At 41.8% G+C, this 12,522-nt stretch overlaps 1 protein-coding gene across 2 annotated transcripts in view; it reads left to right on the forward strand.

The window, feature by feature from the left end:
• The first annotated feature begins 4,019 nt into the window (after nt 1-4,019).
• ACP1 (acid phosphatase 1) overlaps nt 4,020-12,522 on the forward strand; it is a 105,560-nt gene continuing 97,057 nt past the window's right edge. For both annotated transcript variants that reach the window (XM_007118745.4, XM_007118744.4), the window contains exon 1: nt 4,020-4,027. In XM_007118745.4, the coding sequence (XP_007118807.2) occupies nt 4,024-4,027 (4 nt within the window). In that variant the 5' untranslated portion in view covers nt 4,020-4,023. The remainder of the gene's footprint in view (nt 4,028-12,522) is intronic.

Consider the following 12,522-nt stretch of genomic DNA (forward strand, 5'->3'; position numbering starts at 1 on the left):
TATTGTTTGTTTACATGTACTCTTGGCTAACATTACTTCGGTTCAGAAACAATTTTTCTAAAATTTTCATTAAATTTTTAAAAGAAATTGGAGAAATCTTTATTTTAAATCTGGGTACTATAATTAAGACCATGGGCTCCTCCCCTGGGATATGATTTCTACTTTGTCACTGTGTATACTAGCAGTGCATCACTTAAGTAGGAGAAAATTGTTGCTCAGTACCAAACTGCCAACTCTAATTTATCAGGTTCCAATAACACAGTCTTAATTCTTTCCTTGAAATACCACTCATGGCATGACATCGGGGGTGCAGACAATGAGGATGGAGAGAAAGAATTAAAAAGCAGGGTCTGCTTTCTCTTGGTCCAGATACACAGGTAGAGAGGGCATAGTTTAGAGATTAAGGGTGAGGCCTCTGGACTCAGGCTACTGAATTTTTCTGTGTCTCAGTTTCCATAAATGAAACATTAGGATAATAACAGTACCTACCTTATAGCATTGTTGGAAAGATAAAGTGAGATTTTCACTGCATGTCACTTAGCCTGGTTTCTGTATTACAGTAGTTGCGCCGCAACCACATAACTAGCTTTATTACAGTTGTTTCCATTGACCTTTTACCTGGACAATTGTTTCCAAATTAAATACAAAACAGATATCTTAACACTTACTTATACAAATCGTATTATCCTGTTTCATTTAGTACTGAGAGTAAAGGGTCCCCATAAACTAAATTATCAGACGCATACTTGCCATGTAAATTACATTGACACTTTTCAGGAAATTTTAAAGCAACCCCCCTCCCCCCGCCCCAATCGTTAATATGATTTCTTTGTGGTTGGAAACTATAGGCAGCTTGTGCTGCATGTCATGACCGATTAGTAGTTCAAATAAATAACAGTCAGTGAGCCTCCAAGGAAAAGGAAATTGACTTAAAAAATACAATATTTAGTTCTGTTAATCGAGCATTTTGTTTCTGCAAAAGACTCTTCTGCTTCTGTCTTCTTCTGATCCTTGTGTTGACACAGCAGTGTAACAGGCTGGAAATCCGTGAACTAACCAAAAACTGTATATTGTTTAACTTCCTTGGCGAAGTATTTGCATAATGCTGACAGTTTTACAGTCCTATTAGTGAATTGTTAGTGAATTGAGCCACCTGGCTGTAAATTCTTAGGAAAACCACCGTAAGCTTTTTGCTTGGTGATCTGACTGGGCATATAACGTTACAAGAAGTTTTGTTTTCTTTTCTTTTTGTAAGAGAGCGTTCACAGAGAAATAGCATAACTTTTCCAAGGTCAAGGTTACTTATGAGCTGACAAGAAACCAATGCTGGCTGTGCCAAGATGTCACATTAACAGAAATTCTTAAAATCAGGGGAAATGGAAGAGGCTGTGTTTGTTGGAAAAGCTGGTTGTACGCACATGTAATTGGTGTGCCTTTTAAGTAATGACTCACAGGTTGACTGTCAACTTATCCAAATACCGAGAGACTCTTCATCCTTAATTCATCTTGACTTTCAGGCTTACTTAGAACTGCTAAGAAATTAGCAAAATTAATACTTTTTCTGGTTTCCTGAAAGCAACTCAAATGTGATACAAGAATCAGTACCGCCTAGTAAGGCAGGACCAACATTTTAAATGTTCCTCGCTGACATTAATCATTGATCATTTCTATGTTAATCCAAAGAATCTAATGGAAACTAAACACTAAAAAAAAAAAAAAATTTCCTTCAGGTATGGGGATGTTTCCAAATTGTTAGCTGTTTACATTTACGTAGACAAAACATCTGGATATCTGACTTAAAAAGCTTTTCAACTCTATATTTGTATTAGGTGAACAGTATTTTTTTAAGTCCCAGGACTGAAAATGTCTTATCCTTTAGAACTTGTTGAAAGAGTTGTTGCACTAAAGAATGCCCCAGGAACAAACAGGGAGTTCAGTAGATTCTAGCATTTTGGCGAATGCCATTTTTATTTAAAAAACACATTTGTAATATAGTTTGAATAAAATAAGCAGACCTTACTAAAGGTAAGACCTTACGGAAGGTAAGACCTTACGAAAGGTAAGATCATTTAGTGATTTAAACCTCCTCCCCTGCTTATTAGCCTCTATGAGTCAGGTTGAAAATAACCCTGATTCCCCTGAGTGAAAGATTATATATTATTTGATATAAATTACTTTGATTTAGGCCAATAATAATCAAAAACTATTTTTTTCTCTGAAATTAATCATCATATTTTCATCCTCAGAAACTTGGAAGACAAAGAAGAGACACTTATAAGATAAATTTTATGTACATTATACAGAATTTAAAAATGTTAAAATGTGTAAACATCAATGGTAATTAGTATACCATTTACTGAGCACTCACTACGTGCCAGCTGGTTTACATACTTTATCTCATTCAGTCCTCCAACTATAATTTATTAGGTATTCTACTTGTTGATTTGCAGGGAAGGAAACAAATTCAGAGTGTCACTTGCCAAGGTCACTTAGCTCTAAGTGGCAGAGCGGGGCTTCAAGCCCAAGTCTCCCTGACGGCAGGGCCAGCACCCTTTCATTGTGACACCATTTGCTCTAAGATCTTGGTAGAATATGCAAAATACATTAAAATCGGGGGAAAGTTTATTTTCTAACTCAAACCCATTACTGAGTATTATATTCAAAGGGAATCTGTTACCTTTTTAAAAAGCCCTCGGTTACTCCTTTCCTTCACTGCAGAGACCAGACAGCGGCGTCAGAGGTTTACGGAGCCCTGCTGTGTGGACCGAATAAATCTCTGGGCTTTGGAGAAAGCACATGCCCTGGGCCAGCCCACTAGCTCTGAGTTCTCAGCTACCGCAACACTACTTTGTTCACTTTTTCATTTTTGACGTTAAATCAACTCATATTCACCAGGGCATAGAGAATTATGGCATAAATCAATTTTCTATTTTTCAGACAGCTTTTAAACTTTAACTTTCTGATGTAAAACCAAGAAAACTATAACTCCTAATACTCCAAATGTAATACATTGTGCTGACCAGCAAAACTGTCCTTTCATGATGTTTTCAGGGAAAGGAAGTAGGGTAGAATTAAGACCAGCATAAACTTGAGTTGGATTAGAATTATATTTGTTGAATAAGTGAAATGAAATATTAAACGTATTCTTTACCATGTATTGAATAGAAAGGTAATAATATTTGGTCAGCAAGATTTTTTTCCACTTTTGAGATATAAATAGGATAGCCAAAGATCAGAATTAAGAATGTACCAGAACTTTAGCTGCCCTTTCTTCATGTATGAAGAAAAGGTCATGTTTGATTTTGTTTATATGTTCTATATCTTGTGGTTAGCACAGTGATGGGCACAGAGGCAGTAAAAACACTCATTATTATTTAGTTTAACAAATACTCTGGTAACTAAACTTCTGACACTGTAGCATAAGGTGAAATTTGCTTTGCTTTTCCCCATGCATTGCTGTTGTTGTTTTGCATTTATTCATTTGTTTTTCCTTTAAGGTTTTTCAAAAAATTTTTTATTGCAGTATAGTTGATTTACAATGTTGTGTTAGTTTCAGGTGTACAGCAAAGTGAATCAGTTATACATATAGGTCTATCCACTCTTTTTTCAGATTCTTTTTTCCCATATAGGCCATTACACATTATTGAGTAGAGTTCCCTGTGCTCTACAGTAGGTTCTTATATTAGTTTTATTTAGTTTTATATTTTATAGTAGTTCCCCACACATTGTTGATTTATTTTTAGTATGGGACCCCTAGAGATAACAGTGGCATTTTCATGAGACTTTTTTGTAACTAAAATCACACAGTTCATTTTAAATGGTGAGTCAGGACCCACATCAAGTCTGTCAGATTCTGGAGCGCTTATTTCACACCGCTCAGTTAAAGAGTCTTTGCTCCTGACAAGGAAGGAGCCAGGTGCTAATGCAGATGCTGACGGTTTCCACCAAAAAGTCCTCTGTGTCACACACGCATGTGCGTGTGTAACCCAGAAGTCAGGATGTAGGACTCAGAATGCTTCTGCGATGGGCTTGGGGGCCGCAGAGAGCCGCAGACATTTACAGGCTCTGCCCCTGGGGGGCGGGTCACACTGCTGCTGGGAGACGGTCTCTCTCCTGCAGTCTCAGAGAATGTGGGGCAGAGCTCAGCAGTGTGAAAATAATCATGCCAGGTTTCACTTTATACCACGGCACTGCAGTCTAACTTCTCTTTGTCACACTCTGCTAACAACCTGTTAACAGATGTTTCGTTTACTAGACATCAGTAGACGCCTAACATCCCATGGTTTGAAATGTTGGTTCCCAAACAGCTGTGTTTAATTTTGTATTTGCCTGGTCTCTTCTGGTCCCTCTGGCTTGGTATTTATGTTCCGCCTGCTGGAATGAGAGTGTTTTCTGGCGTAAGGTTTATATAACGAGTGAGGGCTACGTTTGCTTAAAAGCTAGAACAACGGCTTAATGCACCTGAAACAGTCCTGGTGTTTACACCCCGGCAAGGAGAGCTCTCCTCCACCGTCCACTTCAGAGGGAACATTAACTGATTGCGGATGGAGTCTCCTTCCCTCCCCAAGAAAGACGGTGCCAGTGGCTGAATTCCCAGACAAGAATGGTTCACGACTAGGACTTAACACAGATTTGTTTCCCATTTCTACAGCTTATGGAACAGGAAGAACTCCTGGTCTCCTTCTGGTGTAACTTTGGAAGTGTTTTTGCCTTTCTGTCGCTGCAGAGGCGCTGACGTATTCATGGGAATGTCGGCCGGATTCACCTGCTGCGTTCCTTCATTTGTGGATGTAAGGGTCTGTCGTCAGAACAGGTCAAAGTCATCATGCAGTAGTCACAACGAATATCCAGTCCTCATCGCCCCTGTGACAATGGTTTTCTCACAACTGTGCACCTGAGGGAGGAGTCGCTTCTCCAGGCCCTTTGGGACGGTGTTTGGTGGGGAAAGAGAGGGCACCGGCTGGGAGGGGTACAGCATCCCCGGGCCTGGGGAGGGCCCAGCGGAGTATGAAGTCTTCGTATGGCTCCGTTGGCCCAAGTATACGTTGGCGCACGCTGCAGGGGTCTCGGTGGCCCAGGCTTCGGGGTCTTGTGGGAGCCTACAGTAGCTTGGGTGGCCAAGGCTGCTGTGTTCTCTTGTTCTTCTCCCATGCGGGGGAAGCTCTCGCCAAGGGATCCCTCTTGGCACTGGGTCTGGCGTAGCAGGGCTCAGAGGGGCAGCAGAGCCAAGTCCGGGAACTTCTGTGGGTCTGGAGCTTTCGGCCCAGGGACAGGTGCCATGGTGTTGGCGCCTGAGTTTGAGGCGTGAGAGTGTGCAGATCACCCACAGAGCCGGGTCCCAGGGGGGTGTGGGACACAGCGGCAGCATGGGCCCAGGGCTGGCAGGGCAGAGCCGTGGCCCGGCCCAGGGTGTGAGGTGCGGCCACAGGTGGCGCCAGGGACGGAGGGTCAAGGGCTGACCCCGAGCCCGGGGGGCCGGAAGCAGCAGTGCAGACGGTGCGGCGCTGCGGTGTCCCAGGGCAGGAGAGCGGGTGCCGCAGCCACTGGGGCGCCGGCCTCGCTGCAGCCGTGTCTCCAGACCCCGCTCGGGGAGCTGCACGGAGGCAGCGCGACACGGGCCCGTCGGCTGCGTGCAGCTGGGTGAAGCGCGCCGGGGCCTGGCTGACGCCGCTCCCAAAGGTGCTTTCTAAAGGGATGTACTAGGCAACCACGTGTATGCGAAGATTGGGCAATAAAATTATTATTTTAGAATAGATTTTGGTTTATAAAAATTGTAGAGACAGTACGGAGAGCTTTCGTATACCTCATATCCAGTTTCTCCTACTATTAACATCTTACGCTAGCGGTACATCTGTCACAATCAATGAACAAATGTTGATACATCATTATTAACTAAAGTTCACACTTTATTTAGATTTGCTTAGCTTTCTCTTAATGTCCTGTTCCAACAGCCTGCCAGAACATCAAATTACTTAGTAATCATTTCTTCTTAAGCTTCTCTTGGTTGTGACTGTTTCTCAGACTTTCCTTGTTTGCATGACCTTGTAGCGCTAAGGAGTGCTGGTCAGGTATTTTGTGTAATCTCCTTTAATTAGAACCTGTATGCCCTTTTGTCATGATTAACTTGGGGTCACGTGGTTTGGGAGGAAGACCCCAGAGGTAAAGTACAATTTTCATCACATCATAGCACGAGTGCACACAGTCACTACAACGTCTCGTTGACGCGAACCTACATCACCTGGCTGAGGTCATGTTTATCGGCTTTCTTCACTTAAAGTTAACATTTCCCCCCTTTGCATACACATTCTTTGAGGGAAGTCATCATATACGGCCCACATCTGAGTGGGAGGTTATGCTCCAACATCTTTAGGGATAAGTACACTGATGAACCCACGGTCCAGTGAAGAGTTGAAAGGAAAGACATGCAGGATGTGCCCTCCTCGAAGGTTAAAAGAAATGATAGAAGGAACCACCCTGACTCTTGTACAGGTTGAAGGATGAACCAATCGGAGGTAGGCGTACCCTGAGCTCAGTGTTTTGCTCCTGGAGTTTACCAATCCTGACTCCAGGAAAACTCTTCCAGGAGTTGAAATATGAGCCACTTCTTCCAGTATCATAGTAGTTAAATCTGTTCACCACTTCTAGATTCCCCACTCTATACCTAACACATTAGGATAGGGAGCTTATTAATAGAAGGAAGAACATCCATATTCATTTTAACAGAGGCCAGTGGAGATTTGGAAACCGAGAAATATCTGGACTTGTTTGCACCTTTAATTCTGGTGATCAAAATCCATTGCTGTGGACATGTAGGAACAGGACGTTTACTGAGTTTAAAATTAGAGCCAGGTTCCTTGATATTTTGCTTGCGTGTCTGTGACTATTCTGTGAGCTAAAGGCAATTGCCGATAATCATAGAAACATTGGTCTGATGAAAGGAAATTACTGTAGAGTTGTAACCCTGGAGTCAGAGGTATGATGGCCACTCCTTAGAAATATGACATATAAGCAAAATGCGTACAAAAGCATAGAAAAATGTCCATTTTACTAAACACAAAAACAGCACATAGGAATACTGGGCTGATAAGACGGCCCTGTCCAGGAAAGCCAAACTATTAAGGCATCGTAAACTGGCCGCCTTCTGTTTCTTCAGGTGGACAGGTTGGCTTCCTATGTACCCCTCAAGGGGACTGAAATTTTGGGGAGCTGGTCTTCAGAGCTCTAGCCACAGGAGCTGCAGCTTGTGGTCTGCTTGTCATGTTCATAGGATTTATTCACTTCAAGTTTCCCTGCCAATTTATTAGCACATATTTTTTGATTAAAGCTGTGTTGAAATTTTATGTCGGCTGCCAACCTATTTTAAAATCAGCTTGTAAAGTTTTCACTCCTAGAGCACGTTTATTTTCCTGTGAGGATGCATAAGACCTACAATTTGCAACCGTGAGGTCTATCGTTTAAGATATTTGCATTTATAAGCCAGAAGGTGTAATCTCCCATGAAAATACAGTCTAGGTGGTCATTTTTTTGGAAAGGATCCTACTGGTCAGCCAACATGTTACAATGTGGCTTCCAAACACTCAGTAAATGAAGTCAGTGCTGAGTCAACACCTTGGGGAATTTTAAGTCCAAATACGAAAGCACGTAAGGCAAGATAGGGCCCACATTTCTGCAGGTGACTTCTCTCAAACTTCAGGAGGTAACTGTCATTCCCAGAAGTACCCTTGACACTAGTCCAACATGCACCTGCCAAGGACTTCTTCCAGCAAAGCCTCTGGACCTATCTTCTTTTTCTCTCTTCAGCTCACGTTAAAATACAAACAAAACACCTGCTTCTCAAGTCATAAGAAGAAGGCGGCAGCTCTTGTGACATGAGCGAAGGCCATGGCACCCTCTCAACATTCCCAGGCTGCTCACCTGGTTACAGGTTCATAGATGAGAGATTCTCTGCTCCTCCAGCAGATGGCTCTCCGTGACAGCCAACCGCATCTTCCAAGCACCTGTGCTGTGCTGTGCGTCAGCAGAGAAGTGCTTTGTATCAGCTTTATGCACTTGAATATCCTGACGACACACGTGCCCGTTGGAATTCCTGTGAAGTCTGATGCTTGCTCGAGTGCAGTGTGGGCTTCGCTGCATTTTTAGGTTTTTTTTTTTTTTTTTTTTTTTTTTTTTGTGGTACGCGGGCCTCTCACTGTTGTGGCCTCTCCCTTTGCGGAGCACAGGCTCCAGACGCGCAGGCTCAGCGGCCATGGCTCACGGGCCCAGCCGCTCCGCGGCACGTGGGATCTTCCCGGACCGGGGCGCGAACCCGGTTCCCCTGCATCGGCAGGCGGACGCGCAACCACTGCGCCACCAGGGAAGCCCTTTAGGTGTTTTTGTTTGGACCAAGATTTTGTCTGCTCAAAGAGATTGAAAGCTAAAGGCTAATTTCTTGTCTAAAAACTAAACATAGCTAAAGATTGTTATGACTATGTTCCTCTTTCATCTCATTATATTTACTCCTATAACACTTTTCTTTCTTAATTAGAAATATTTTTTTATTTTTTCAGAGTAATATAGCTTTATTTTCCTAATTATAAATATAATACATACTAATATAGAGAAAATGAGCAAAACAGAAATTGTAGCGAGGAAAATATAAGGCATCTTAAGTCCACAACCTAAGAGGCAAACATCACTACCATTTGAATGAGTCATTTTTCTAAGCTTCTTTTTATTGAATCTTACATAAAATATATAATTGGATAAAAATGAGATTATACCAAAAGGGATGTTGGGTGATCTGCTTTTTAACTTAAAGTATACCCTTGAAAGGTCCGGCATAAATAAATATGAATCTACTTTGTTATATTTTAATGGATGTATCCTATTCTACTATGGGTTTGTTTCATATGTTTATCATCCAACCTCCTGATAAACGTTAGGTTATTTTTATGCCATGATGCACATAATTGAAATAAATTACACTGTGATTTTTTAAAATATCAAATATTCGTTGAGTACTTACTATATGACACGCTTAATAATAATTATTATTATATATCATTTAGCAAGTGTGGACTCCAACAGTTCCTTTTGAGGACTGTCCTCAAATCTCCTATGCTGTTTAGCACTGTGACTGAAGTAGGACACCACAAGATTGGGCAATGTGAGAGGAGGAATTATTCTGATGAAAGGTGGTCAAAACCAAAGGCTCCTTCATGGTGAATAAAATAAGGTTTCAGAGGAAAATTTTAGTGGCTAGGAAGCATTATTTGCATTGCCAAATAATCATCATAATAATCGTAAAAATATGATTGAATGCTTACTATATAGGTGGGCACTCTGCTTGGCACTCAATATAAATTAGTTCATTTCATGCCCACAGTGACCTTTTGTTGCTCTTTGAATACACCCATTTCAAGGCAGTATAACAGTGATTAGAAGCATAGAGCATTCAAATTCTGCCTCTTTCACTTGCTTAAAACTTGGATTCTTGGGACTTCCCTGGTGGTCCAGTGGTGAAGAATCTGCCTGGTCGGGGAACTAGGGTCCCACATGCCATGGGGCAACTAAGTCCACGTGCCACAACTACTGAGTCCGCACGCCACAACTAGAGAGAAGCCCATGCACTGCAACAAAGAGCCCGTGCACCGCAGCGAAAGATCCCGCATGCCTCAACAAAGATCCCACGTGCTGCAACTAAGGCCCGACGCAACCAAGAAAAACCCCCAAAACCAAACCAAAACAAACCAAAACAAAAAAACCCCTAGGATTCTCAGTTTCTTCATCTGTAAGATAGGGATAATTATACTGCCACCCCCCACCTCATAGATCTGATGTGATAAGTGAGTAAAAATAAATAAAGCACTTAGATATTGAAAAATATCCATTAGCTGCTGTGAGTTACAAGAAAACTGAAGCTGACACCATTTGTATGACTTGCTCAAAGGAACACTGATAGGAATTGGAAGTATAAGAATTCAAGCCCTAAGCAGTGAAATTAAATTACTTCAAGTCAATAATTGTTTATTGAGTGCACTGGACTCTAACCTTTTTAAATTGAAGTATAGTTGATTTACAATATTATGTTCGTTTCAGGTGCACAGCAAAGTGAATCAGCTATACATATACGTATATCCACCCTGTCTTATTCATGTTTATGCCCTGAAAACTTGTCATAGAGTCAGGCACAAGAGAGATGATAAATTGTGACTCATTATGTGTTCAGCATTGAGATAGATATTATGGGCTACAGAGAAGAAAACAAGACAAAATCCTGAAGGAATTTCAACTGTGGAACAACCCACTTGGCAGGCGCCCAAGTGTAAGCCAAGGGCAGCAGATGTAAATGACCACAGGCTGTGTGACTTACAGAATTTAACCAGGAAGCCCATATTTTCCATCAATGACTTTATTGCCATTTTTAAAGAGATTTCTTAATTGAAAGAAGGTTGTGCCAAGTTCCCAGAGATAGCCTCTTTTACCAAGAGATAAAAGAAATTGCTCTTGTATCAATAGAGGATTCCTTCTAACTAATATTTGGTTAACATTGTGAATAGCCTAGAAAATGAAGAGAAAGAGATTTCTGCTAAAGGGTTGCACAAAAGATATTGCTTCTTGAAGAAAATTGATTAAGGGCAAACTCACTTGGGTTCTAGACCAAGCTGTGTCTCTAAATCATTACAGGACTTTGGCAACTCCCTTGACTCTCATCTATTAATGGAGGGAATTGAATCAGATTTTCTTCATAATTTCTTCCTTCTTAAAATTTCTAGAATTACTTGACTGATGGGTTTCAAATAATACTTATTAAAATGGTAAGAGGACTTTGAAAGGGAACTGGGCATTATCATTCTTTCAAGTTCCCAGGATAATTCTAATATGTAGCCAGTTTGAGAACCATTGGTCTATGTGTTACCCAAATTCCTTTCAAAGGCAATGAGAAGTAACCAGTCAAAACGTCATGTTCTGGTCAAAAGCTCTACTACTCCTTGTGTTTTCTGAGTCTCCTCTTATTCTTAGTTTAGAAAAGTAACTTGAATTAGGGACTTGGAATGCTCAATCTACCAGAGGGCTAAAGAGAGGTGAGTTTCGATGATGACCACACTCCTAACGATGATGCTAGTGTTTGCATAGATATTTGTGCTTTCCACAACATTTGAACATTTATCTTTTTTCATTAATGTTCTAAGACTTTTTTTTTAATCATAGAGATTCTGTGCTTCTATTCACCTGGAATCATCTCAAAGCACAGAAATCTGCGAGTAGAAATACAATTCACTTGTAGGGCATTCATGTGAAGAAACACACCTAGAACTCAGTGGCTTCATGCTGCATGGGAAGTGGAGTGTCCAGTGAGACCCATCGCTGATACGTTAACATTATCTGTTCTTAATGCTCAACACATGACTCATGTGCTAAGGATGTGTTTAAAAGCTGTGTGATGATAGGGTCAGGACCTGCTTGGTAGGATAGCACAGTTCATTAGGATAAATGGCCTCAAGAGCAACTCTGTATCAACCTGTGGGACTCGGCCCTCGAGCTACCAGACAAGCCCGGGACCAGGCCCGATAGGCGTCGCAGGGCGCAGCTGCAGCATTGCAGGGAGAATTCTAAGCGGGGACCCAGTTCTCTGATCTCACTTCCACTGACTGCCTTGTCCCTGGGCTTCCGTCACCATCTCAGCATTGCTTCCTGTTCCAAATACCCAGGAATATTAATGTTAGAATCTATATTTTCTGAACTAAGCTGCTGTAATTCCAAATTAGCTACTCAAAGGAGCTGTTTGGACGTGGATGATTAAAAATATCTCCCTACGTTTGTCTTGTTCAGGAACATGAGAAAGGGGACGCTTGGGCTCGGATGACTTAGACTAGGAACTTCTCAGGGGAGGCAGAAACGGTGCCCGACACCTGTAGGTGCAAAGCCTTCAGTAGAAGTTCTCAGGTGATATGGCAACCACGCCCCTTCCTCCTCATTGTAAAAGCACGGAAATCACTGCATCTTGTTTAGTCTTTGAAGGAAGTGAGGAAGATCAACTTGCAATATCATAACCTTGTAAAACCTCAAGATTTTAGACATAAAATGTGTAAATGGGAAAGTCCTAGTGCTACTTTACAGCTACAGCCGTTTGGTGCAAGTGTCACGATGCTGACAACAGGGCCTCTTTCAATCTGTTAGCAAACAAGAAAGGGTACCTCCCAGAGCAGGGGGACAGCAAGCCTCCTGGGAAGAAGAGGAGGAGGAACAGCTCAGGGCGGAGAGTCAGAGCTGTGCATGGCCGTTCACATAGCCACGGAGCCTGCAGTTTGTAGAAGTAAGGCATTCTGCAAAAGACCGACAACCTACATGCGTGTACTTACATAATTTGCTTGAATAAGTAGTGTTGAATAAATGATATTAAACACCAAAGGACTCTGTAATATGGGCGTTGAAGCAAGAAGGGGGACTAAGAAGTGAGAAACCCAGAGAAAATTCTTTCTGCACCCATTAACTCTTGGCACCCATTATTTTTTTTTTTTTTTTTTTTTTTTTTGTGGTATG

Source organism: Physeter macrocephalus, chromosome 12 (assembly GCF_002837175.3).
Source record: "Physeter macrocephalus isolate SW-GA chromosome 12, ASM283717v5, whole genome shotgun sequence".
NCBI classification, from domain to species: Eukaryota; Metazoa; Chordata; class Mammalia; order Artiodactyla; family Physeteridae; genus Physeter; species Physeter macrocephalus.